The sequence below is a fragment of the Calonectris borealis genome, chromosome 21 (genome assembly GCF_964195595.1).
Source record: "Calonectris borealis chromosome 21, bCalBor7.hap1.2, whole genome shotgun sequence".
Classification (NCBI taxonomy): domain Eukaryota; kingdom Metazoa; phylum Chordata; class Aves; order Procellariiformes; family Procellariidae; genus Calonectris; species Calonectris borealis.
The window spans coordinates 9,188,421-9,211,906 of record NC_134332.1 but is presented as its reverse complement, the minus strand read 5'-3'; the positions used below and the strand labels follow the sequence as shown (position 1 = coordinate 9,211,906).

At 49.0% G+C, this 23,486-nt stretch overlaps 1 protein-coding gene across 3 annotated transcripts in view; it reads right to left on the bottom strand.

Annotated features, from left to right (window-relative positions):
• Positions 1-1,905: 1,905 nt before the first annotated feature.
• OLFM1 (olfactomedin 1) overlaps positions 1,906-23,486 on the bottom strand; it is a 34,742-nt gene continuing 13,161 nt past the window's right edge. For 2 of the 3 annotated variants that reach the window (XM_075170690.1, XM_075170689.1), the window contains exons 2-6: positions 22,389-22,538; positions 16,790-16,945; positions 14,086-14,305; positions 6,853-6,959; positions 1,906-3,660 (exon numbers count right to left, since the gene is read on the bottom strand). In XM_075170690.1, coding sequence (XP_075026791.1) covers positions 2,986-3,660; positions 6,853-6,959; positions 14,086-14,305; positions 16,790-16,945; positions 22,389-22,538 — 1,308 coding nt within the window. In that variant the 3' untranslated portion in view covers positions 1,906-2,985. Of the gene's footprint in view, positions 3,661-6,852; positions 6,960-14,085; positions 14,306-14,505; positions 14,865-16,789; positions 16,946-22,388; positions 22,539-23,486 lie in introns of those variants that run through there. The other variant, XM_075170691.1, reaches the window with a different exon arrangement.

The window sequence follows — 23,486 nt, the reverse complement described above, 5'->3', positions numbered from 1 at the left end:
AGCTCTAAATCTTATAAAAACAGCGTGCTCCCCTTAAATGAGTTTGCACTGAAGAAATACATTAATTAAATAGAAATGACTGCAGGTGCCTTACAGCTTTTTTGGCTTAACAGATTTCTCTTGTGTATTGAAGATCGATACTGCTGCCAATTCCACCATGGGTCTCTAGCCCCCTTTTTTAGCTTCTTGGAGGGAAAACCACTGCTAGATATTGAAGATCTCCACAAACCTGGCAGTCCAGAGCCCTGGAAATATGATGTGTAGCACAGAAACGAGTCCTCAGAGAGCTGTCCCCATTCTGGATGCAGCCAGCATTTCAGTAAGAGGAGCAGTGCTGACACAGGGCAGCAGCTCAAACCCGTGTAACTGGCTTAAACATCTACATGTGGAGGATCGCTCATTGCTTGTGCTTTAATCCAGCTCTGGGAAACCACATTACTCCTTTTTTTTTTTTCCCCTCTCCTCCTGCTGCAGAGCCCAGCAGGGACCTTCTGCTAAGGCCGAGAGGTTGAAATCCATATGTGCAATTTGCAGCAGTCACCGATTGCTTATATTCAATTTCCTGACCTCAGTGATCCGCACTCCTTCCACGGGCCCTAATGCATCTGTCTGCCGAGCTCGAAGGCCGAGCCTCATCAGTGAATATAGCTGCTCACGTACCTCTTGGCTGAAAAATCATCATGCCTGGTGCTGCTGAATACAGTCACCTGCTTCGCTGTTTGGAAAGGAGGCAACACCAGAGCAAGCCCTTTGCAGCTTGCACAGGTACCAGGCATCCCCGCTGCCCACGGGATCCAGCTCAGCGGGCTCCCTGGGCGGGCAGCGAAGGCAGGACGGGTCCTGTCCCTTCGCTTGGGGCTGCTGCGGTGTGGGAATTGCTGAATACTGCTCTCCTTGGGGCAAAGGGGAAAGATGGGACCCCGCATCTCACACCAGACAGTGGTGGCAGAATGAAGCTGCTGGTGGTGCTGGGTTCCCGGTAAAACCAGCCCTGCCATGGGGAAAGCGTTCGGTGGAAGTGTGTAAGGGAAGAGCGGGGAAGTGCAGGATTTATTAAAGATGGTTGAGAAAAGCATGTTAGCATCCAGCACCTTAAGCTTCAAAATATCAAGAGCTTTAGGAGCGTTCAGCTGGAAAAGTGCCTCGGATCATTTCAAGGTGTGTGCTGCGGTGCTGCAGCATCCTGCAACGCTGTGAGGCCCCTGCTTTGGCAAAAACAAGAGGAATGATTGTGTTGAGCGCTCAGGCCCCAGCAGTAACAGTTGCTTATTACAATAAGCATTGCAGCGCTAGCTGCGTTAAATAGAAGGAGATTTTTACTAGCATAAGACTACAGCAAATTCAGGATGAGAAGCACTCTAAGCATTTGAGAAGGAAAACGATCCAATTGCACTCTGAGGCACTGTGTCTCCAACTCTATTGAACGCGACAGACGACACAATTTTCTCCTGTTGTAGCACTGATATGAAACGCTGTCACCCCCCGGCCCCGCTCTGCCGTCAGCCCCGGGATGGGGAGGAGGCTGAGCACAGCACCGGCAGCCGCAGCCCCTGCCCGCATTAGCAGGCAGCAGCAGCACAGCCTCGCAGCGGAGAGCAGCCGTAGGAGCAGAGGGAGGATTTTATCTCCTTGAAGCAGTATCTGCTCCAAATGCAAACGGGAAGGCAATCCCGCTGCGTGAGCCCTGCGGAGCAGAGAGCCAAACCCTCCAGCTTGTCAGCCCTGGCTCCTCGCTGCCGGCCCCTCCGGCTCCCAGCTGCAGCTACCCATGGGGTAACGCTTGATGCGAGGTGTAAGGAAAGTCAGGATGGTTGCTCAACGATTACCCAAAAAACCCCACAGTAATTCCTGTTACCCCTCCCCTACACTTGACCACTTGTACAGAGAAGACAATAAACAAAGCAGGGAAGTCTCCTAATATTTTTATTGTTCCTTAGATAACTGTGGATAGTACAAAGTTTTCCTCTTAAAAAAAATTAATTACCTTCACACGTCCATAAACAGGGCTTCCCATGGGACTCTGATGCCACAGAATTTCCACAGAAGCGATTTCCAACCACCATAATGCTATGTAGATAGTATAACAGTAAGAGAATACTCTTGTAGTTATCAACATGGAATTGGTTATCTGTGTATAAGGGTGAACACTGATCTTTTTTTTCTTTTTAGAAACAAAACCATCATTTATTAATCCAAACTACATCATTGCATTTACAACATTCATTGCATAAACTGGACATACAAAGTTTTGCCACCTCTGGTAAATAACAGACATACATTATACAATATAGTTGCTGAATACATAAGTTCAAACAATATGGGTACAACAACTTGTTCATAATACATACTTAAACCATCGTGTTTAATAGTTACTAAGACACAGATCCATGAGCTACTTCGGGTCTCAGCACAGTTAATCTAAGTGACAAGAACACAGTTGAGAGACAGTAGCTGCAATGGAAGGCGAAGAAGACTAACCTGTGATAGGTCTTGTTCAGACAGCGAGAGCTCCTCACGGGTCAGCTTTTTCTGCTTAGAAATACAAACCACACATCCATCGCAGCTGACCGTGATGTCGGAAAATGTCCATGCAACCCACACACAGAAGAGAGCGAGTCTCCCAAGGATAAACTTTCAACAGTCATTGCCTTACTTCTTTAGTATGTACTATAGGTTTGCTATCGGAACAGAAACAAAACAAAACCCAAAACTGAAGTGGTTTTCAAGTGCAGTTCCAGCTGCAAGTACATGGTTATTCGTGAGTCTATAACACAGGGCCAGACTTCTAGAAATGTAGAGGTAATGCTGATCTGTCAGGTTTACGCTGAATAATCCTCCGTGATGTTGGTTTTAATTTTGGCAGCTGTTTATATATATTTACTTATTTAAAGTGTGTTTCCTTGATATGAGTATGTTTTTTTAAATTCCTTTCTCCCTTTTTTCCTTTTTTTTTTTCCTCTAAATCAGTTTCTAAACAAGGATGGACTACAATTCGTCAGACCTGATGACGTGGAAGAGGGTGACATTGTAAAGTATTTGGTGCCCGTTGTTCCAGGCATAGAGGGCCCGATCCTTGGGGTTGTAGTCCAACATGGAAATGTGCGAGTACTTGTTTTGGAAGGGGATGTCGATGTACTCGTAGGTGGAGGCATTGGTCTGGTAGGCGTAGTGCACCTTGGTACCTCCAGAGTAGCCGTTGGTGACGTAGAGCGTGCCGCAGATGATGAAGGCCTCCCCGGCGCTGCGTTTCGGGTAGCTGGTGTTCCAGGTCTGGAGGCTCTGCAGGGTGTTGGGGTCCAACTTGCTGATGACGATGTTGCCCGCGTTCTGGTTGGTGGCGTAGACGGCCCACAGCCCGTTCTCGTCCACCATGAGGTCAATGTCCGAGTGGCCACCCCAGGCGTAGTGGTACATGTTGTTGTAGCCGGCATAATCCAGGCTGCGAGTCTTGAGAATGGTCTCTGTTTTCAAGTCAAACCTGATAATTATGTGGCTTTGGTATTTATTGAAATAGATAGAGCCATTGTAGACCACTTGACCGGTGCCCGACCATGGGTGAGGGAGACGGTGAGAGGTAAAATTGTCAGTATTCATGAAATCTGCCATGGATTTATATTCACGGACAAAGCGGTTGTTGTGGTAGCTGTCCATGTACCAGACCTGAGCGAGCAACAGAAACACACGGCGTTAGAAAACAGCAGAGACCCGGCTGAGCCCTTTGCACATCACCCTAGAAACTGAGCTGGGAGCGACACCCAGAACAAGGAATCCGACCCGCTGGAAAACGACGTGTCCAACGCCCGCCACCTACGCCCAGAAATAAACCCAATTTTTGGAACCCCAAATCAGCCAAGAAATCAACTGAATAGCAAAGCTTTCCTGGGGGTAACCTGGTATCTCCCCAGGAACATGGGAGCCTAAGTGGTTCCCTGGACGGACCCCGTCCTTCCAGAGGGCAATTAACATCTTTTCTCTGGCTAAACCCAGCATATGATGTTGATGCCACTTTTGCTTCCCGTAAGCCCCATCGTGGTAGCAGTCAGTAAATGATACCAGCTGCGGTGCAGAACTCCATTAATCTGGCATGCAGAAGCGATGGATGCAATCGCTCGTTGTCAAGGAAATTCAGGCAAAGTCCATATTGGTTTAAAAATCATACACTTCTGCACCAAAAGCTGAAACCAAGACCGCTAAAATATAAGGGACAAAGACATCAAAATCTTGCTATCAGTAGATGGGGGAGAGATTTTAGATCATCATTTAAGCACCAGTTCATTAGGGACACTGTCTAGACTCCATAAAAAAAAAACCTTTTGTCATATGAAACCAATTCCGAGGCAAATGACAAAGCTGTGCAGTTAATACCAAGAAGTAATATCCAGCCAGTGAGTGACATTCTGTATGCAGTCGCTGCCTAAAAATAAGATAGCTGCTTTCTGTAGAAACTGTTTAGGAAGGAGAAAAAGTAAATTAAATAGCAAGAGGGAAGCCTTTAAGGATGCAGATTTGGGTAATGCTGTAGTGCAAACTTCTTTTGCAAACCCCTTGCAGAATGTGATGGTATTGTCTCTGCAATATGGCTATCTCCAGGGTCCCTTAGAAGAGCAGACAAACATTTACACACCGTGTGTGCATGTAAACTGCTTTTGGCTGCTGTACTTGAAAGGCCAAGTGGGGTCTGCAAGAACTTTGTAGGGAACTTCAGCCCTCCATCGTTACCTCCCTGGAAACACTGCAGAGGTGGGGAATGAACGTGTGGCAAACGGCTCTGATCTTCACACCTCCACTGTGGGCTTAAGCATGGCTGCAAAAGCACCAGAGAAAAACCACGCGTGTCCCTGAGCCCATGGCAGAGAAGTGCCTCCAGCCTGGGAGAGCTCCTGCTGTCAGACGTGGCACTGGAGAGCATTCCTCACTTAATGAAATGCCTGCGTTCAACTAAACCAGCTTGGAAAATTAAAAAAAAAAAACCCCAGAAAACTGATTGTCTCTCTGCTGCTCCCATTTCATTATTTGGTATTAAAAAATTACGGATGCCAATGAATTGTGCTCAGTTTTTAGAGAGACGAAGAGAAGCCCAGAAGAGCAGAACCCCACGTCATCACGCTGGGGCTGCAAGGTGGCAGGACCCAACAGCATTTCATGCGTTGGAGAAGCAGAGATTGATGGATAGCAACGTCTCATCGCACTGGCTGGCTTTGAGCAACCTTCTCCTGCCAATACACATCAATCCCGGGGCTCGGCGTCCACCTGCCGCCTCGCCGCCGGGCTGCTCCTGCGGGACTTGCAATTTTGCCCAGTTGTGTTCAATGATTTCATGACATGAACAAATGACCACACGAACCACCAAACACCTCCTGGGGCTTGGCGACATAAGAGGGATATGATAAACTGCCCATCTCTCCCCATCCCCAGTTTCCCCCTCTGCCGGGAAGCCAATGAAGTTCACTTAATTGTGTGTTTCTAATAAAATTCCCAGTAGACTCATATATTATATACACATACACGCTTGTGAAGGTTGAGCTACAGTTCAGAGAAAACTGCTTGTCTACTCTCATGACAAAAAATACACTGCTGAAAAAAGCATGGGTAAAAAAAATATTAAAACCTTCTGGTTTGAGACAAAACTCTCTGAAGACATGGGAAAATCTTTAGCATTTGATCAACCAGCTTCAGCTGCAACAAGACTGACTCTCCCTTCCCAGATGTATAAATCACGCTAGTGCCGAGGGATGCGGCAAACAGCCTGAAGGGGACAAGTCTGCCTCCTCTCTTGAGCAAAACAAGATGTGATGTGGGTAAAGCCTTCCCATCCCACTTCTACTCAGGATCTTATTGGGGCTATAGGCGAAGTTTTGTTTAATAACTGTAAAATATGGAGGTGTTGTATTGGGGAACCAGTGCCAACCAGTTGGCTACTGGAGGGAAAGAGCCTGACATCTCAAGTCACCGCTGCTTCATTGCTGCACATCCATGGGCAAATGGAGCCAGCCCCAGGAGTGGCTTCTCCAGAGCATCCCTCGTCCTCTCGTAGCTACAGAAAGCCGACCACAGGGCAGAGCTCCTAAAATAGCTGCCCCGATACAGCCCTTGCTGGTGCCTTCATCCTTTGATGAAGGATGCTGCATGCAGGAGGGAATTACCATGCAGCCAAGCTCTGTGGTTTTTGTTTTGTTTTGCTGCCTGCAAATCCTCAGCAAACACTCGAGATATTTTCCATTCCATCAGTCATGGGAAGCCTGGATTGATTTTCAGCCAGTTATTGGCCTCCTACCTCCTTGGGATCAAAATTGAATGGTCTGAACGGAAAAAAAAAGACCGAAACAAAGCAAAACAAATCTCTCTCTGGCTGCAGTCAGTTAATTCCTCACAACAATGAAGGTGGAGGACGGAGGACAAATGCAGTCAGATGACATTATCGGAGGCGCCGGCAGCAGAAGAGCAGCGGGGACCAGGACCACGGGTCCCTCTGCTCGGCCCCAGCTCCCTCCTGGCTGCCAAACCCAGACGAGAAACCCAATATTTGATTTTTCCCTCCTGCGGGGGGGCACAGACCTCACGGTGACACTTCCGAGACCATGCACGCTCATCACTGCAGCGAGTTTCACCTGCCCTGGGAAGGGGCCACTGCACGGGGCTGCTCAGCCCCCTCCTCATCCTCCCTCCCTGCTTGATCCTCAGCCCCCTCCCCCTGCAGAAGAGGCCAGCAGAGCCCCGTGAGATGCATTAGGACCTTCAACAGATTTCACAGGGCACAACCCGGGCTTCGATGCTTGGATGTAATGAGTTTTCAATGATCTCAGCCGCGTCGGCGGAGGTGGGAACACAGGGATGAAGCTGTCGCGGTCTTACCTTGTTCTCTCCCTCGGGAGCGAGAGGGTCCGTCATCCACGATCCGAACCTGGACCCCGAGGTTTTAATTGTGATTGGGTCACTTATTCCCGTCAGCTTGCCACAAGCTGAAAAAGAGTGCAAGGCTGGTGAGCGCCACGTCAGACCACCGCCGCGGCTCGTTTGGCAGTGGGTCTTTGCCAGCCAGCCCCGAAGCCCCGATGAGGGGCACCAGCGCCAGCCACCACCCACACCACTCTGCCCACTGCTCTCCCCTGCTGATTGTCAGCTCTGTTTTTATGTAATTAGAGGTAATTAGGCCAAGAGCAACTGTCGGATGCTTTTCTTTGTTTCGTGCCTCTTAGTAACAACTGTCCTTATCACACTGTCCCCAAGAAAACAAGCTTTCCTGAACCAGTGCTGCTCATGTCACAGAATAGAAAATGAGAAGAGTTAGCCAGGGTCGAGCAGCCAGGTGGAGAAATTAGCTGAATAGCTCTGCTCATTTCTGCTGTAATAGAGTGGGTGCAGCCAAGATAAAAAGACAGACGTGTCTATTCCAGCCCTACTGGAAACGTGCATTTGTTACAGGTTATGCAAAGGAGAAAAAAAAAAAGGTGGGAAATTATATGCAATATAAATCTCTTCACTGCAAAGACCATTTACTGGCTGCTACCAGCCACCTTCTCTGTTCCCTATCATGTCTGCACACTTAGGGGACAGTAATGAATTCACCAGCCTCCTCCTGTCTCCTCCGCCAGCCTGGGCTTCGCCAGCTCCGGGAGAGGAACCCAAACGCAGCAGGATGGAAGGCAGGAGGTGGGGTGTCCCAAGGGAGCTGCCCCGGGAATCCTGCCCAGACTCAGCATCACCACGAGGACGTGCACCCGTACAGTTCTATGAGCCAGGTTTTGAAGCATATTTAGGTGCTCCCCACCGTTGATTTCATGCCATTGAATTCAGTGGGCACGTCAGCACATTTGCAAGCCCAGCTAAGTGCCTCGCTGTGTTTTTAAGCCCTAAATAGGAGGTGAAGCAGCGGCACCTCTCCCCCAGCTTGCCGTGCCGGCTGCCTGTGGCAGCTTGTTTCCCTTCCATGGTTCTGTCCCCTGACACCGAACCCAGCATCCCTCCACGGACCCCCGCAAATAGACGCCTGCAATGCTACAGCCTCAGCATCGAAGGTGCAGCCACACGCTGGTTCCTATTTCCAACGATATCCCCAAATTTCAGCAAAGCTGCCATTCTGGTCTCCTGCAACATTTTAGCATATGTGCATTAAGGAATGACAGGCGAAGAGACGAAGAGGCCGCGGGAGGGACTGGGGCTGGTGTTGGATGGTCTGTCGCTACGGGAGCACTCATTTAAAACCCGGACACATTCAGCGGACCTGCAGCAGAACCTCCGGAGCAAGGCAAGCGAAGGTCGGCGGCACCGGGGGGACAGCCGCAACCTGAAGTTCAGAAGGTGTTTCCTGACTTCTCCTTTTTGACGTGGAAGCCTCTGGCAGGCCGGGGAAGGGGAAGGTGGCGGTGCTGGGACGGAGAGGCTGCTCCGGGTGCTGGGTTTGCAGGCTGAGCTGCAGCTGCACTGCAGTACGACTGGCTCCGCTGCACAGCGAGGGGTACCCGGGGCCGAGGCTGCAGGTGGGAGCCCATGGAGGTGCTGCTGAAACACATGTGGAGCTCTGCCAGCTCAGGACAAGGTTCTTCTGCTCAAAATTACCAAATAGAATCATAGAATGGTTTGGGTTAGAAGGGACCATTAAAGGTCATCTAGTCCAACGTCCCTGCAATGAGCAGGGACATCATCAACTAGATCAGGTTGCTCAAAGCCCCATCCAGCCTGATCTTGAATGCTTCCAGTACGTGCACTCTGCAATCTCCCTTAGCTGCCTCTCTCCTTAGCCTGTTCTCATCTGCCCCTCTATATTCCCCATTACAGCCACGGGACGCATCCACCTACCTCAGCCCTGAGCTGCAGGCACAGGGGTCACCTTAGCCTGGGGCATAAAATAGATGAAGATATTCTTGATATGCACCAGAATGACATGGCCAAGGGGACCATCAGTCTTCCCACAGCCTTCAGACACCTTTTCACCCACCAAAAAGCAGAGAGCTTTCTTGGCCTCACTGAGACACAACATATGGGAATTTGTCCTCCTGCCTGTCTGATGCATTCAAAACCTCTCAGCTCAGGAGGAGAGCAAGGTATTGACAAAGGGATGCAATGGTTAATATCATAAATGGCTAACATCTTGCAAATTCCCCTTGCAGAGGACCAGCCTTACTCTAATCACAGATCTGCTCAACACTGCCTTCCATTATTGCAGCCCTACATTGCTGTCACTTTATCTCTTTCCTTCCATTTCCCTGGAGAGAAAGGTTGTATAAAAGCTCATTGATTAAAAAAAAACCCCAGGTAGCAGCAGCTGATAAGGGTAAACTAGTGTTGTTTGCAAGTAGTGAGGCTACATCTCATACACGTTTAGCTGGAGGCACATTCACAACAGCTCTTCAGCAATGCAAGGGTTGCTCTTACACAGGGCAAAGTGTTTTCTTTCTTGGTGTAAATTTATCATAGGCACCCAGATGCTAGGGGGAAGGTTTCGAATGGATCCTGGAAACAAATACTTGAAGGCCCCTAGTCAGCTACGTTCCTGCAGCTCTCATGGGCTTACCACCCAGGCATGGACAACTACAGCCTCTGCGACCCTCATTCACCCGTCCGTTCCTGCTGAGATGCACGCCACACTCCTAACGCCATCAGCTTTTCCTCCCCCTTCTGTGGGGCCAGCAATCATTAAAAGCAGGAAGATTACAGGGAGCAGAGGGGACTCTGTCTTTCACTGCTTCCCTTGGACATGTCGCAGCTTGAATCAGAGCAGTAGCTCCCAAGACAGGATTCTTGTGTCTCCCTATGCTCCGGCACGAAGCAGCAGCCCGCACAGCCTCAAAGCACCCACCAGCAGCGCCTGCCAGTCTCAGCAGTGCTCTCCTCTGAGCGTGGGGTGGTGGGTTCGGAGCAGAGCTGGGGTGAGAGCCCAAGACGCCCAACATCCAAGTCCTTCCTCTATCAGACTCTACTGACTCGCACAGGGGAGTTTTTAAGCCCTGGCTGCAATTGCCCTAAAGCTCCTGCTTGACTGCCCAGCAAAGCCCTCCTGCCCCAGGCAGCCCAGCACCCGCGGGTGCTAAGCCTTTTGCAGCAAACCTGCTCTCCCATTGGGATTGCAGGAGCATGGGATGCTACAGGCATTTCAAGTCACTCACGGATGAACGTACAACAGGAAAGCATGACCTGGTGCTCATCTATGAGGCCAGGACACAGGGGAAGCCTGTGAACAGCAGCTTTCGGGTCACGCATAGAGGATCTGTTTTCACTCCAGTTTCCCCAGCACTATTCAGGTCCCTGTTCCTGGAAAACAGCACAAATCAGCCTCTTCCCGAGTGACCCTCCAGGCTGACCCAGCCATCCGCCTCCGACCTGCCCTCCTGCAGCTCAGCGACGGAACACCACCTCCAGCACACGGCCCCTTCCTCTAGCCGCACGAGGAATTTTCCAGCAGGAGAAGACACGCTTTCCTCCAGCCAGTTACAACAAGCGCTACCATCCTCCCAGGATACCAACACCCCCGCTCCATATTTCTCCTAAGATCCAGCCCACAAGCGATGTTTAGCAGCTCAGCAGCAATTTATCTGCCAACGCAGCCACCGCGCCGACACCAGCACCGTCTCCTTCTGGACTCCGCGATTCTGCCTGGGCTGCTGCTGCTACAGCCCAGCGCCTTCCCAGCTTGGGCTTCCCAAGAAGCCAAGGTCTGATCCCCCCCCCCCATCCCGGTCCCAGCCCTCCGCAGCAGGGACGGGGCTGCGGCGGTTGGGTCATGTCCTGCCCAGGTGGGAGCACCCCATCCCAAAAATAGTTGGGCCAGGCTGGCAGGGCTCTGTCCCCATCTCTGCACCAGGATTGTGGGCTGGGATTTTTTGCAGGAGCCAGGGAAAGCTCATGCTATCAAGCCAACGTGAGCCTGCGGAGCGCAGCTGAGTTAAATTCCCCCTCGAATCAGGGAGTGACAACCTCTCCACTCCTCCAAGGCTCCTCTTAGGAACATTAATGGAAACGTTAAAATCCCTGTATAAATAGTGATCTTTAAGAGTGTAAACAGAGTAACAGATTGAACGTGCCATTATTGATTTTTTTTTTCCTTCACACACATGCCAGGGTCAGGAAGTATTTTCACTATTGATCCATCAATAATGCTTAGGAAACCCAAAATGCAAAACAGGACCTTGTCTAAGGAAAATGCTGCTGCAGTGTTGAGCATCAGTGCTTCCCGGAGGATGGGGAGAGGCGAACCGGACAGGAACATGGCACATCCCCTCCCCTCCCCTCCCCTTGTCCTGGGCTTGTTGCAGCAGCTCCCTGATCCTGCTCTGGCCACTCCAAGCTGTATCCCGAGCTCTAGCAGGCGAACACACACCAGGCGAGCAGCATTGCTGGCCCGTGCAGGAGCAAACCTAAGCTAAAACGTGCTACTTGAAACGTCAGTGAGTCCCTCTGAGCAGATAATTTGCAGCAAACAGCAATCCTCAGCAAAGAGGCCCTCATCGTGCAGCAGCAAAGTGTCTGTAAGGTTGTTATCTGAATTTAACTCAATTAACTACCATTTTCACTGGTTTACACTCTGGAGCGATAAACATTGGAAATTCAATCCGTGCTGTTTGCTGTTAAGTGACCAAATAAATCACCCTCCCAGGCGAGCAGCAAACCCTCCCAGGTGAACCCTTGGAAGACTCAGCGCCCACCTCCACAAGCACCCAGGGGTGCTGCAATGCCCCAAGGCAAAAAAGCTGCCCTGACCCCATGGTCACAGAGAGTGCAAGAGGAGAAAGAAGGGACACAGCCAAAAAGCCGAAATAAAGCTTCAAAAAGATTCAAAAAAAAACCCCAAAAGTTTCTAAAAAAAGTTGCCTGCAAGAGCTCACCATCCTAGCTGCCTCAGTCAGTCTTACCTGGGCTAATGCCTTGGCTGGATGTCCCAGCTGGAGGACCTGAGCTTGAGGGGGGTGTAAGCAGCCAGGACATGGCCCAGAGCAGAAGGGGCTCATGGTCCAAGAGCAAACTCTATTTTTTTTGGAGTCCTGAACGGTTTGGGAGCTACTTCTTAAAGTCTGCCCAGGGTCTGCAGGAGGATCATCTCAGCTTCCCTGGCTCTGGTGGAGGCAGCCTGGGCTGGGCAGCTCCACCGAGGCCAGCTGGAGAGGGGCTGTGGGGTCCAGGGTGGTTTTGTTTGAAGAACTATCCCTGGGAAAGTACTTCTACAGCCCAGACTCAAATCCCTGGTCCTGCTGCTGTTCCCTCTCCCTATCACCCACAGCTCCTCCTCATCTTCAAGAGATGGGCTGAAGGCTACGGATGCAGCAAGTGGGTCCCTCCTCTCATCTCACTCACCTCTGCCTTTGGCAGGGGAGGAATGAGAAAAGCCGTTTGCAGGGCAGAGCTGCCCTGTGCTGGCGGTGTGGGGCTGCCGGGGGGTTTGCTATGGGACCTTGGTCAACCAGACACTCCTGGACCTGTTCTCCATCCTTTCTTATCCTACCCACTGCAGGACTGTCATTCCTGAGATGTTTGCATGGTCCTCACGTGAGAACGCTCCAGGTATTAGGTACTGCTAACACAGAAAGCACCAAGTCATTACAACCTCAATCATTTCTGTCCCTATTAAGCTTTCAGGGTGAAACTCAAGTGGCTGAGAACAAGGTCAGGACTTCCCTGCCATCCCCCAACCCTGCTGCCTTCCCCGTGGCCGTCACGGGGCGAGGAGAGGGACCGCAGACACCGTGCAGAAAGCGACGGCACGACTCACCTCAGCCCGTCCTGCCCCCGAACCAAACCTGGGCACGTCAGCGCTCGTTAATAAACGAGGAATCAGACTCACTTAGCCGGGGAGGGGGTTATACCTGCTGCCCGGGCAGCTCCCCGGGGGATCTCGGTGCATGACTCACTGCACGTTCGTAGTTCAAATACCTCTGAGCATCCAGGCTTACGTGGAAATTCGCTTTCCTCTCCGAGATTTCGAGTGAGAGGCAGCTTATCAGGGACATACAAGGTCACAGAGGACAGGAGGGAAATGCAGGGGGAAACGCAGGGGAGGCGGCTGCTTACAGAAGTGTGGAGGCATCTAGAAACAAGCAAAAGCAACCCCACCAGCAGAGACAAGAGAGAAACAAAGCGTTACCTTGCCAAGGATACAAAGTGCTCAGAAGAGATCTGATCTTCCAGGAAGTTACCTGAGAGTGTAATTTCATATGTGCTACCAAAATAGACTGCAGAGCAGTTAATGTGTTTAGATTATCTAAATTGCTTAACAAGAAAGTCAATAATGTAAGTAGAAATTAAATCAAGTCAGAGCTAGGCCAACAACCGGTGGGGAGATTTCTGGCAGCTGCGGAAGGCAGTGCCCTTCTTCCCCCCTTCTCCACCCCCTGCTTGGGGTCCGACGCTGGGTTTAGCGACAGCTGTGTCTCCCCCGACAGACCCACAGGCTTCAGTCAATTAATACTCTCTGAACGAGATTACAGATGAATCTCTCGCGTTTTAGCATTGCTGGTTACTTGGCCTGATGGAAGGGGCTCCCTCAGGGAACGGGAGAGATGGGTAGCATTTATATCCTGCACATGGCATAGTCCGGACCAACACACGAACCCGCACCGGCTACATCATGCTCTTCTCAACAGGGACTTGCAAGATGCAAAAGGAAAGGAAAAAGGAAACCGAGGCACAGCCTGCGCACGCGCACACACACGCGCTACTTAAAGCGGTGCGCAGAGACCTTTGCTGATGGGCCAGGTCCAGTTAGCAAAAAGATTGGACATTGATGCATAAGCAAAACGGGTGCATGTGCTTGCTTTGCATAAGTGTTATGTGCAACAGGCTATGCATTACCGCATTTCACCGGCCACTTATGCAAACGCTGCAAAAAGTCACATGCCTAGGTAAGGGCCCGATCCTGAAGCACTTACGCCATGAGCAACATCACTTATGCAAGTAATCCTCAGCAGGACTACCCCCAAGATTAATGTTACTTATAGCATAAATATTTACAGGATCAAACCTGGCTGTGCGAGCTCATCCCTTACAGCCAGGCCAGGCACAAGGAGATGTCCAGTCTGGCATCTCTGCCTCCAGACGGGATGCGTGGTTTAACATCGATGGTGTTTAGCCAGTGCCACCACGTTGTTCTGAGCCTACCTAATTTTTGCATGCATGCACGAAGCCTTTCTTCAAGATTTGACACTCTGTTCTGAAGCTCTTCGTAGTCATAGGCGCCAATCTCTTCCTGGAGTTCGTTTAGAACTGACGTCAGATTCTGGACCTCCTCTTTAAACTGCAATACCAATTTTGCATCGGCTTTGTACTCTTCCAACACTGGTATCAAAGGCCTAAGTTCCTCCATTTTCGCTTTTATTGCCTGCAAGGTTAAAATAAGCTTGGTTCAGTGCTATGCGTGCAAAAATCTGCAACACTCTGCCTTGATCTGGTTGCTTCCTACGTGAGTGCAATGTTCATATCCCACAATTATTATCATTAAAATTATTTTAATTATTATTTTGGTCCAAATGATGTATTGGAAAGAACATATTAAACAGGCTGCAGAACACCAAAATATTTGGGAAAGGCCTTTATTTGTCATTTTTAGAATGCAACATCTTAGGGTTACATGCTTCAGATCACATACACAAAGAGTTCTTTTTTTTTTTTCTTTCCAAAAAATAAAATAAAATAATATATATATATGCATTGACAAGGGTTTCAAACTATTCATGAAATGCATCTACAATTGCATGCAAAGGAAGATCTCGGTTGTGTGGTTCAAGGTTCCTTAGTGAGATATGGTGCTAATTTGGAAAATAATCAAAAAAATAAATGCATGGTGCAAAATGCTCTGTGGCCCTCTTTTCATGGTTACATGGGAGTGAACTGCTTCTTCAGTCACTGCAGCATTGAAAAAACTTGCTTTTAAGTTAGCCCTGTAAGCAAGAAAATGAAATACTGTTGAGGATCTAGCTCACTAACCTGCCTTATATAGATAGCCATTCATAGACAAATACTCTTACGGAAAATAAAAAGAAAAAAAAAAAACAACCACAAGAGCTCCAAACCACTCACATTTTAATGCTGGCGTTAGCAGAAACAAAATGCTGTGGCTGTTATTTAAAATGGTGCTTTGGCAGCAAATTAGACAAAAATTCCTTACTGTTTTTAGGCATGCTATAAAGAACATAAAAATCAAAGTCATTATCAAATTTATTTTGCAGAAACGAAGACTTTTTTTTTTAAAAATTAAATGAAGGCCTCGTTTAAAGGCACGGTATGCAGCATTTTGTTAAAGACGCTTTGCTCCAGCAGCTAATGAGTAGACATAAATATGCATGCACCTACCCGTAATGAAGCATGTTCGTGTACACAGCATACCTGGTGCTGCTTGAACTGTCGCGCAGTGGCCAGGTTCACAGCGCTCGGGGCTGTGACATCTGGCTGGCTGCTGAAGCAGCTCGGGGGTGAACGGGATCAGAAATTGGCTCTCAGCCTCATTTCTTTCCTTCCCACCCCCTCCTATTTAAGTCAAGAGGCTTTCCCTCCTGCCGTTTGCATGTGGGGAATGGATTTATTTTCTTATTTACTTGCACTTCCCGGTGCAAGCTCCCTGGCAGGCAATGGGGAGGATTAAACTCATCAGAATGGGGGTGGGGGGGGAAGAAACTCATGCTTAAATCAGAAAGATGGTCCTTATATCCAGACTGCGGAGCTAAGTTTAGGGTCCTGCAGTAACTGGAGATAGGGAGTGGAGGAGGTGGAGCTGGTGAAAAGTTTTAAGACTTCCCAGATTTTTATGATGTAATCTTGGTATTTCAGTATTTAACATATCAACTACAAAAATTCTGCTTTAAAACACCAGCCAGCTGGGCAGCTGGCTGGAAATGAGGATAGGAATCAGCTGGGTGGCTGATCAGAAATGTCCCTAAATTTCACTAGAAATCTTCTCAATCTGTTTTTTATATCTATTAATCCACAACATTACTAAAATTTAACATTCCAAATATTGCTGACAGCCTCTTTTTGGCAATTTCGTTTGTTCTCAATCAAGGTCTTGAAAGTTTGACCATTGCTCGCAATGACAGCTTCATTTAGAAGGCTGGTATCTTCTCACTTGTACGACACCAGGACCAAACACACATAATCCATCAGAAGGTGCTGGCTCTGCTGCCAACACCGTTGCTTCAACATTGGACATTTGCACATCCTTGGGATGGGCAGTTTGCCAGCCCGAGGACAGCTGCAATAGTCGTACTTTTGAGGTTTTTTTGGGGGGGTTGATTTGTTTGATTGATTGCCCTGTTGCTACAACCACCCCAAGGAGGGAAGCGATTTTTGGTTGGACTCGATGATCTTAGAGGTCTTTTCCAACCTTAATGATTCTGTGATTTGGTGACAGCCCATTGCGGTCTGCCACATGCTGCAGAAATGGAAACGGAGCTCCAGCTCCTGGCTCTCCCCAAGCAAATTGGGTCCCGGGCACGGCGTGGGGAAGGGCTGCCCGGCCGTGGAGGGGAACCCACCTCACCCTGACCTCAGCCGCCTCGGGGTCTCCCTGCAGACCCTCTCTCACGGAGCAATCCTGCGCTGTTTGAGGCACCCAGGTGGTTCGTGGGTATGGGAACGCAGAGATTTATGCTTTTACCCTATAGAAAAATGTATTGCGGCTGAGGATGCGATGCCACAACCTGGATCTGGCCCTGCTTTGGGTAGGAGGGAGCTGCACGGGTGGGCGGCCGTCAGCGCCAAGTATGACCGGACCAACGGCTACATGAGCTGATGGGGGACTGGGGCCACAATTAAATCTCCGCTAAACCCCTGGCCACAGCTTCATTAGCAGTTTGGAAAGCAGACATACCTTAAACTGCCTTGCCAGGTGCTGCTTGTGGCTTTCTTCCACTTGTTTAAATTTTGATTCCAGTCCCCTCATCTGGTTTTCCATCTTCTCAACGTACTGTAGGTCTCTCTGAGTCCGCCTGTCCAACACCTCTATCGACTGGGACATGTTTTGCACCTGCCAAACGAGAAGGGGTTCATTAAGAAGGTGTCGCTTCCCCAGCAACAAGGCAGCCCCGCTCACATCCCAACGCTGACCTTTTCCTACACAGTCAACAAAGCTAAAGGGTAATCAGCCTGTGCATTATTTACTAGTTCATCAACAGCATCTCATAGTATTATGACCCCCATGCTCTAAAATAGAGCAAATTGGTTTCATAAACATTTATTCTGCCACGCTGCAGAGAATAATTTAACAATCACACATGCAAATAAGGATTGTAGTCAAGGCTAAAACGCATCATTCACGACGGCCTCTTTGAGAGGCTGGGATGGCACCCGCCGTCGCGCAAGGAGAGGCTCGTACTTGAGCAGAAGCACATCGACTACGAGAAGCGCTTCTGCTGAGGTGCACATTATCATTTCTTCGTGTACGCAAGTGACACTTACTGATTGCCTAAGTGCAAACTTTACTCCCAGCTAGTAAAAACTTCATTATCCAAACAGCCCTACTGTTTATACAGCATCTGCCACAACAAATCCAGCTGCAAGTGAGGGTATCTTGAAGCTGGGAAGTACCAGCGGGAGCTCCGGCTGGCCCCACTGGTGCCTGCCCACTCGGGCGGTTGCGCCGCGTCGGCATCTTTTCTAGCCGAGCGATGCCGCATCCCCGCGGCTCCCCGCGCAGCGCCCATCTGGCCCTGCCGAAGGAATGATGCAAGGAGGTTGGCTGGGCTCATCGTGAGAAAAAGAGCTGAAGGTGTAAGGAGGGGAGGGAAACGATAGCTAGGCTGACCTGATTTTGAAAGTTGGCTGCCATCTGATTTATTAAGATATTCCCTTCTCTCATTTTTCAGGCTAGGAGAGGGTAAATAAAGCTCTGACTTAGGCAGGCACCTAAGCACCTATTTAGCATTAAGCAATGGGTGTAATTTAAGGTCTTTGCATCAGGGATGGTTGTGTTTGTACCACAGTTTGTACATTACGGGGCTCAGCCCACGACTGGTGCTCCTGCCACGGCCGCGTCACCCACAGAAATACGACTGCCGGCATTGGTAGGGATGACGCCCGTGTTTAAAATGAATCAGGCGTTCAAGCACGCTGCTGCGTCATGGCCCTAACTAAAGCCATTCTGGTTCAAGTCTCTTCATCTGTGGGTGTCTGAGCAAAACCCAAATGCGAGCCAGCACCGTCTCTGCGGATCCGCTCCGAGACACTTCCCAGAGCCCATGCTGCCACATCTGCTCCCGTCTCCGTCCTCGCCAAAGCCGAGCGCAGACAGGCTGAGACGGGGCAAGAACGGTGCAAGTGCAATATTGCCTCCAGCAAATCCCACTGGGCTGCTGCGACTCACCTCGGGTGACAGCGTGAGGGGACAGCAGGACACCCGCACACAGCCAGGTCTCGGAGACTACTTGCTGAAAACAGCATAGGTCAACTGCCAACTTTGGTGTCTGCATCTCTGAAGGGATCAAAATGCCCATTGCTCATGCACGATGACAAGAAAACTATTACAGGGAACTATTAAAGATGTATGGACAACCTATATTTCAAAGGCCAACAGTGAGGAAACATTTTGTACAAGCAGTACAACTGCTCCAGGGGTCTAATAGTCTTCCTCAGCAAAGGTGAAGCTATTTTCAGTCTCTGAGTCCCAACACATCACCCAGAGATGAACGAGCACCCATCCTGACAACCACCAAGGACGTGCTCAGGGAGGTGTGAGGAGCAGAGAAGAACAGAACAAGACCCTCTTGCTTTGAAGAGGAAGAGACCAAACCTGAGCTCAGCCCGAGCCCGTGCGGCTCCCGTTTAGCCGTGCCTCCCCCGGGGTACGGGAGCTCTCAGTGGTCACGGCTGGATGCTGATTTACCTGCGCTGGATGTGGAGGAGTTGGAGACCTCTCTCTACCCCAAGGCAGGAGAAGGGAAGTCTTAGACAAGCATGACTGGTCTGCAGGTATTTTTACCCTGGTAATCCAGTCTATCCTACTTTGAGTCAAGTTGTATTTACACAGGAGAATTGTTCCAATGGGTTGGAATAGGAATGACTTGTAGGGATCGTACAAAATTGATCTAATTTATTCCACTAATGCTTAACCCCAATTAAAAACCAAGCTGCAAGTAATCAGAAAAGAGCATTTCTGCAATGATACGCTGGTATCTAACCCTGCTGGGGCTGAGCGAGGCTACGGGAGGCTCCTTACGCTGCCTCTTGGATGGCAGAGAAGGAGAGACAGACTCCGCTAGGAAATGAATCAGAGCATCTCGCTCAGGCTTGTGCTCTGAATCACCTCTGGGGGAGTCTGCCCCTCCCCTGACTGCAGAGGAAAATAGCCTCCTCACATGTCTCTAAACTGAGACGCCTAAAATTAGCTGCTGTGCTATTTCGGGGATGTGTTTTACAAGTCCAGACTCTCGCTATTTGTTGCCCATATTGTTTTCAACCAGGCAAGACCCTGGCCAGGCTTGTAAAAAGTCAGTCTCCGTCATCCCTGATGTCTGCGTGCTTCATCAGCTGAAGATCTACTTGTTTTCCTTCATTAGCATATTAAGCCCTTGATCCAGCAAAGTACTTTGGCACGATTAGATTTCAATGAGACTGTTCATAGCTTAAACTTAAGCATGTACATGAGTGCTCTAATGAACTGAAACCGAAGGATACTGTCTCTCAAATTCCCTCAGCTTCATCCATTAACCACTATCCTCAAACATCAGCTAAAATGCTTTTTGCCTCCATTGGCGGAGCACGCACCCTCAACATGAAACCTCATTTTCCATCAAGCTAATGGGAGAGAGATACCTGTGGTTGTCTTGGGGAAAAGTGTTAATTTTAGCGTTTGAAATAGAAAATTGATACAAATGAAACTTCCAGTGCTGTTCTTGTCATCTTGTTTGACACGGAGTTGTTTCAGAATTAAACCAGAGTAATGGAGAGTCAATATTGGCCTGTAGACCCCAGTGAGATTTACATGGTCAAAGCCATGATTTAAACCCTGCTCAAGCTTCCCTGTGGATCAGCCTTTCGTGCCAGCTCAAAAGAGCTGTTCTAAGCCCATCTTTGGGGGTTGAATTGGGATGAATCTTTAGCTTTGCATAGCTAGACAAACGTGGAGCAATGGCATGAGACATCTTGAGGGAGATTTTTGTGGTCTACAGGAAGAATTAGCAGAGAGATGGACTCAGCCGATGGACCAGGACATGAAAAGTTCCTCTCATAAGGTCTGTAGAAGGCAAAGTGAAGGCTGAGAAGAGATGTCATTGTCCTCCCTATACACACCTCTGAGTGAATATCAAAGGGACAAAAAGAGCTGTTTAGTCTGGAAATCAGTGCTGGCAAAGAATATGAATTGGCAGGAAACCAAAAATGGTTTAACCATCAGAAGAGGAAGTCCTCCCAGATAACAGGGCCAAAAAAAATAAATAAAAATTGGTTTGAAGATAAAACATAATCTGTTTATGAACAGGATTTAGGTGATGTCTTGGTTTGGATGCAGTCCAAGATCTGGACTCAGCACCTGACACATATAAGGCTGGAAGGACTCCGTGTACTCCAGCCAAAGATGAGCTCAGACACCTCGGTGTCAAAACACGGGCTGAACAGTTTGTGCGGTGGCGAGCAGGCCTGGCTCACCTTACCTCACTGAACGCCTGCTCTTTAAGCTGACGGGGTGCCCAGGATTCACTTGCAAGCAGGATGAACTGCGGTTTCTATGCCTATGCCTGTGCCCGTGTGTCGAGCGTAGGTGGGGTCTTGGCAGCTTTGAACCTCAAAGTACATTCAGCTGCTGAAGCCTCTGTGTGGAGATTTTCACTGAAGATGCTATAACTGGTTTGTGTACACACACAAAAATGCAGCTTATTTCTTGCCCGTAAAAGCAATGCCTTATTATTTCCATAGGTGACTGCCAGGTCTCCTCCTTTGAAAATCCAAACACGATTACCTCTTTAACACATTATGCTGCTTCATCTGCTGGCAGAGAGAAATCAGGGGATGCGAGTTTTCCCATCACAAAGCTAGAGTTAAAATGTCAGATGAGGGAAGGAGTCTTCAGGTTTGAAATCCTTCCTGGGAAGCTGGAAGCTCTTGTCTGCAGTTGCATTTTCCTATAGGGATTATCATTTCAGCCTTCGTCAAGATCAGATGTCTGGCACTAAGAGCCTATTCTTTATTTGGGGGTTTTCATATAGGTTAGCGTAGGAGTGAGATGCAGACAGATTAGCAGGCAGGTAACATATCCCCAGAACACATGTCTTGAAATACTGCTCCTCCCTCACTTTATTCATTGGCAGCCGGAGAGCTGCATAAGGGAAAAATCCCAGAGCACTTACATCCTCCGCACGGGAACTGATGTTATCCCAGGTTCGTATGCCCAACTCGCCTGTCCATTAGCAGGGGGTATTGGGTCAAATCCTGCTTGTTTAATGCATATGAACAGTTCTGGGAACACGATGGCTCTTGGACGCCCATGTCAGCTGCTAATATTAACGCCTGCTGCCTCTTAGACAAATGCGCTGTTGGACCGATTGCTGTTATTGCTTAGAGAAATAAAAGCTTGAGTGGGATTATTTTTAGAAGCCTCTGACATTCCGAAGAAGTGTTTTAGGGCTAAATGTTTCCTGCCTTACTTTATTGTCCTTATCACATAGGAAAATAGTTAAGTGTAGGTTTAATATTGTTATGAGTGACTAATACATCAACTTCCCGAAAGCAGCGGAATAAAAATTATTTTGTCATGCACAACACATGCCAACATAGCATTAGGGCCTGAGGGATAATTACATATCCAGTGCAGGACATGCACTTATATTTTAAAGAGAGGAGCACCATTTCACACGAAACAGCATTTCTTCAATGAAATCCATTATCTGGAAAATTTCCTGTTATCGAGAATGTTTCCCTAATGAGATTCTTTGATCTCTTTGGACAGCAGACTATTAAAAACTAATCAAGTGGATGTCAGCATTAGAAAGAAAACCACTAACTGTTATTTCTGTGCTATTTGATGTTGACAGCTTGTACTGTTTTATTCAACCTTTCTAGTATCAGCTTGGCTAGGAATGCATGGGCTTTGGGTTTTTAATTCTATCTCCTCTCATCTTTTTGAGGCTTATCCTTTGAAACTGCTTGTGTTAAGTAAAGAAAAAATGAGTAAATTACATCTTTTTTTTTTTTTTTTTTTAGCAATGTGGTTCAATATTGTTGCTTTCATCTCCGCAGTTTTAACCTGGCCTTAGGCCACGGTCCCTTTTCCTCTGTGCCTCAGAAACACTTAGAGATTTCAACTCCCGACTGCGGCTGATTATTCCCCACTACTCGCGTGGGGACAGCTGTGGCATGGGAGGGCTGGCCCAAGGGGTCCGTCTTCCCTGGAAACCAAGGCTCAGCCCACCTCACTCGCTGTTCTACCCCCGATGTCACGCCAAACCAAACCACCTTCCCCAGAAGGGGACAACCATTACCTTTTCTAATAGTTGTCTCAGCTGCTTTGTCCTGGCATCACGCGAGCACATCGTCTGTTGAGGTGCCACCACTGTGCATATACAACGTCCCTCGCTATCTTGGGCAGAGCTGTAGACCTGCCAGCTTTCCTCTGGGTTGGTAGGCAACACCTAATTAACACAGGGAAAGACGGGTTAAGTAAATGGGGGGAGGCCTGGCAGGGGTGTGGGAGGTGAAGGGAGCTGAGCGGAGGAAGCAGGATGGATGTGGCAGATACTGGAGCTGTGCTGGAAACAGAGGGAGGCTCCTCCGAGGGCCCAGCTCGCAAAATTCACTTGTAATGCAAAAACATGGATTGGGGACAAATAAAAGAAGGGTCTAAAAAGGAGAGCAAGAGCTGAAGCAAGAAGGCAACGCAAGTGGGAAAGCATGGACATGAGGAAAGCCACGAAGCAGCGAGGGCTGTAGCGTGCTGTAGGGCACAGAGTGCATCGGGGTGGGGAACCCGCTGCCCGGTTGTTGTTACAAAGCACTTGACTTCTCCTTGACACGGTGAGAAGGATGTGCCCGAGCTACCAGTGAGGATACGGTGTCCTGGCTGAGGGCTGAGCAGTGATCAATGTGCCTCTGCAGAGCTCTCTCAGATCCGGCAGCAGGAAAATTAGCTCTTCTGAGTAAACGGACACCGGGAGTTACGTTTCCCCCCCTCCCTTCCCAGACTCTCCTGGGGATGGGGAGGTTCACCAGACAACCATTTCCCTCCAAATGTTCTGTGGGTCCCGGGTAGGGAAAGTCCGGTGCCGTGCCCTGCGAAGCATGCCAGCAAAGAAGGGATGCGGTCCGGAGGGTACCATCAGTGCCTCCATCTGAGCTTCCAGGACACATCGCAGAAAGGGAGCCCAGCCACAAACACAGCACGTTCCCAGCCCCCCTCGTGCCCCCTGTGCTCTCCAAACCTCTCTGATCTTAATTTTCCTTTGATCTCACAGTACTTTGCAAAATACATTATTTAATCACAATTCAGCCTCCGATCACTTTGAAGGTACCACCGTTTTGCCAACCAGAAGGGAAATGTTCTTTCTACTATTTCAATATAGTACAAATAATCTTGCGAATAC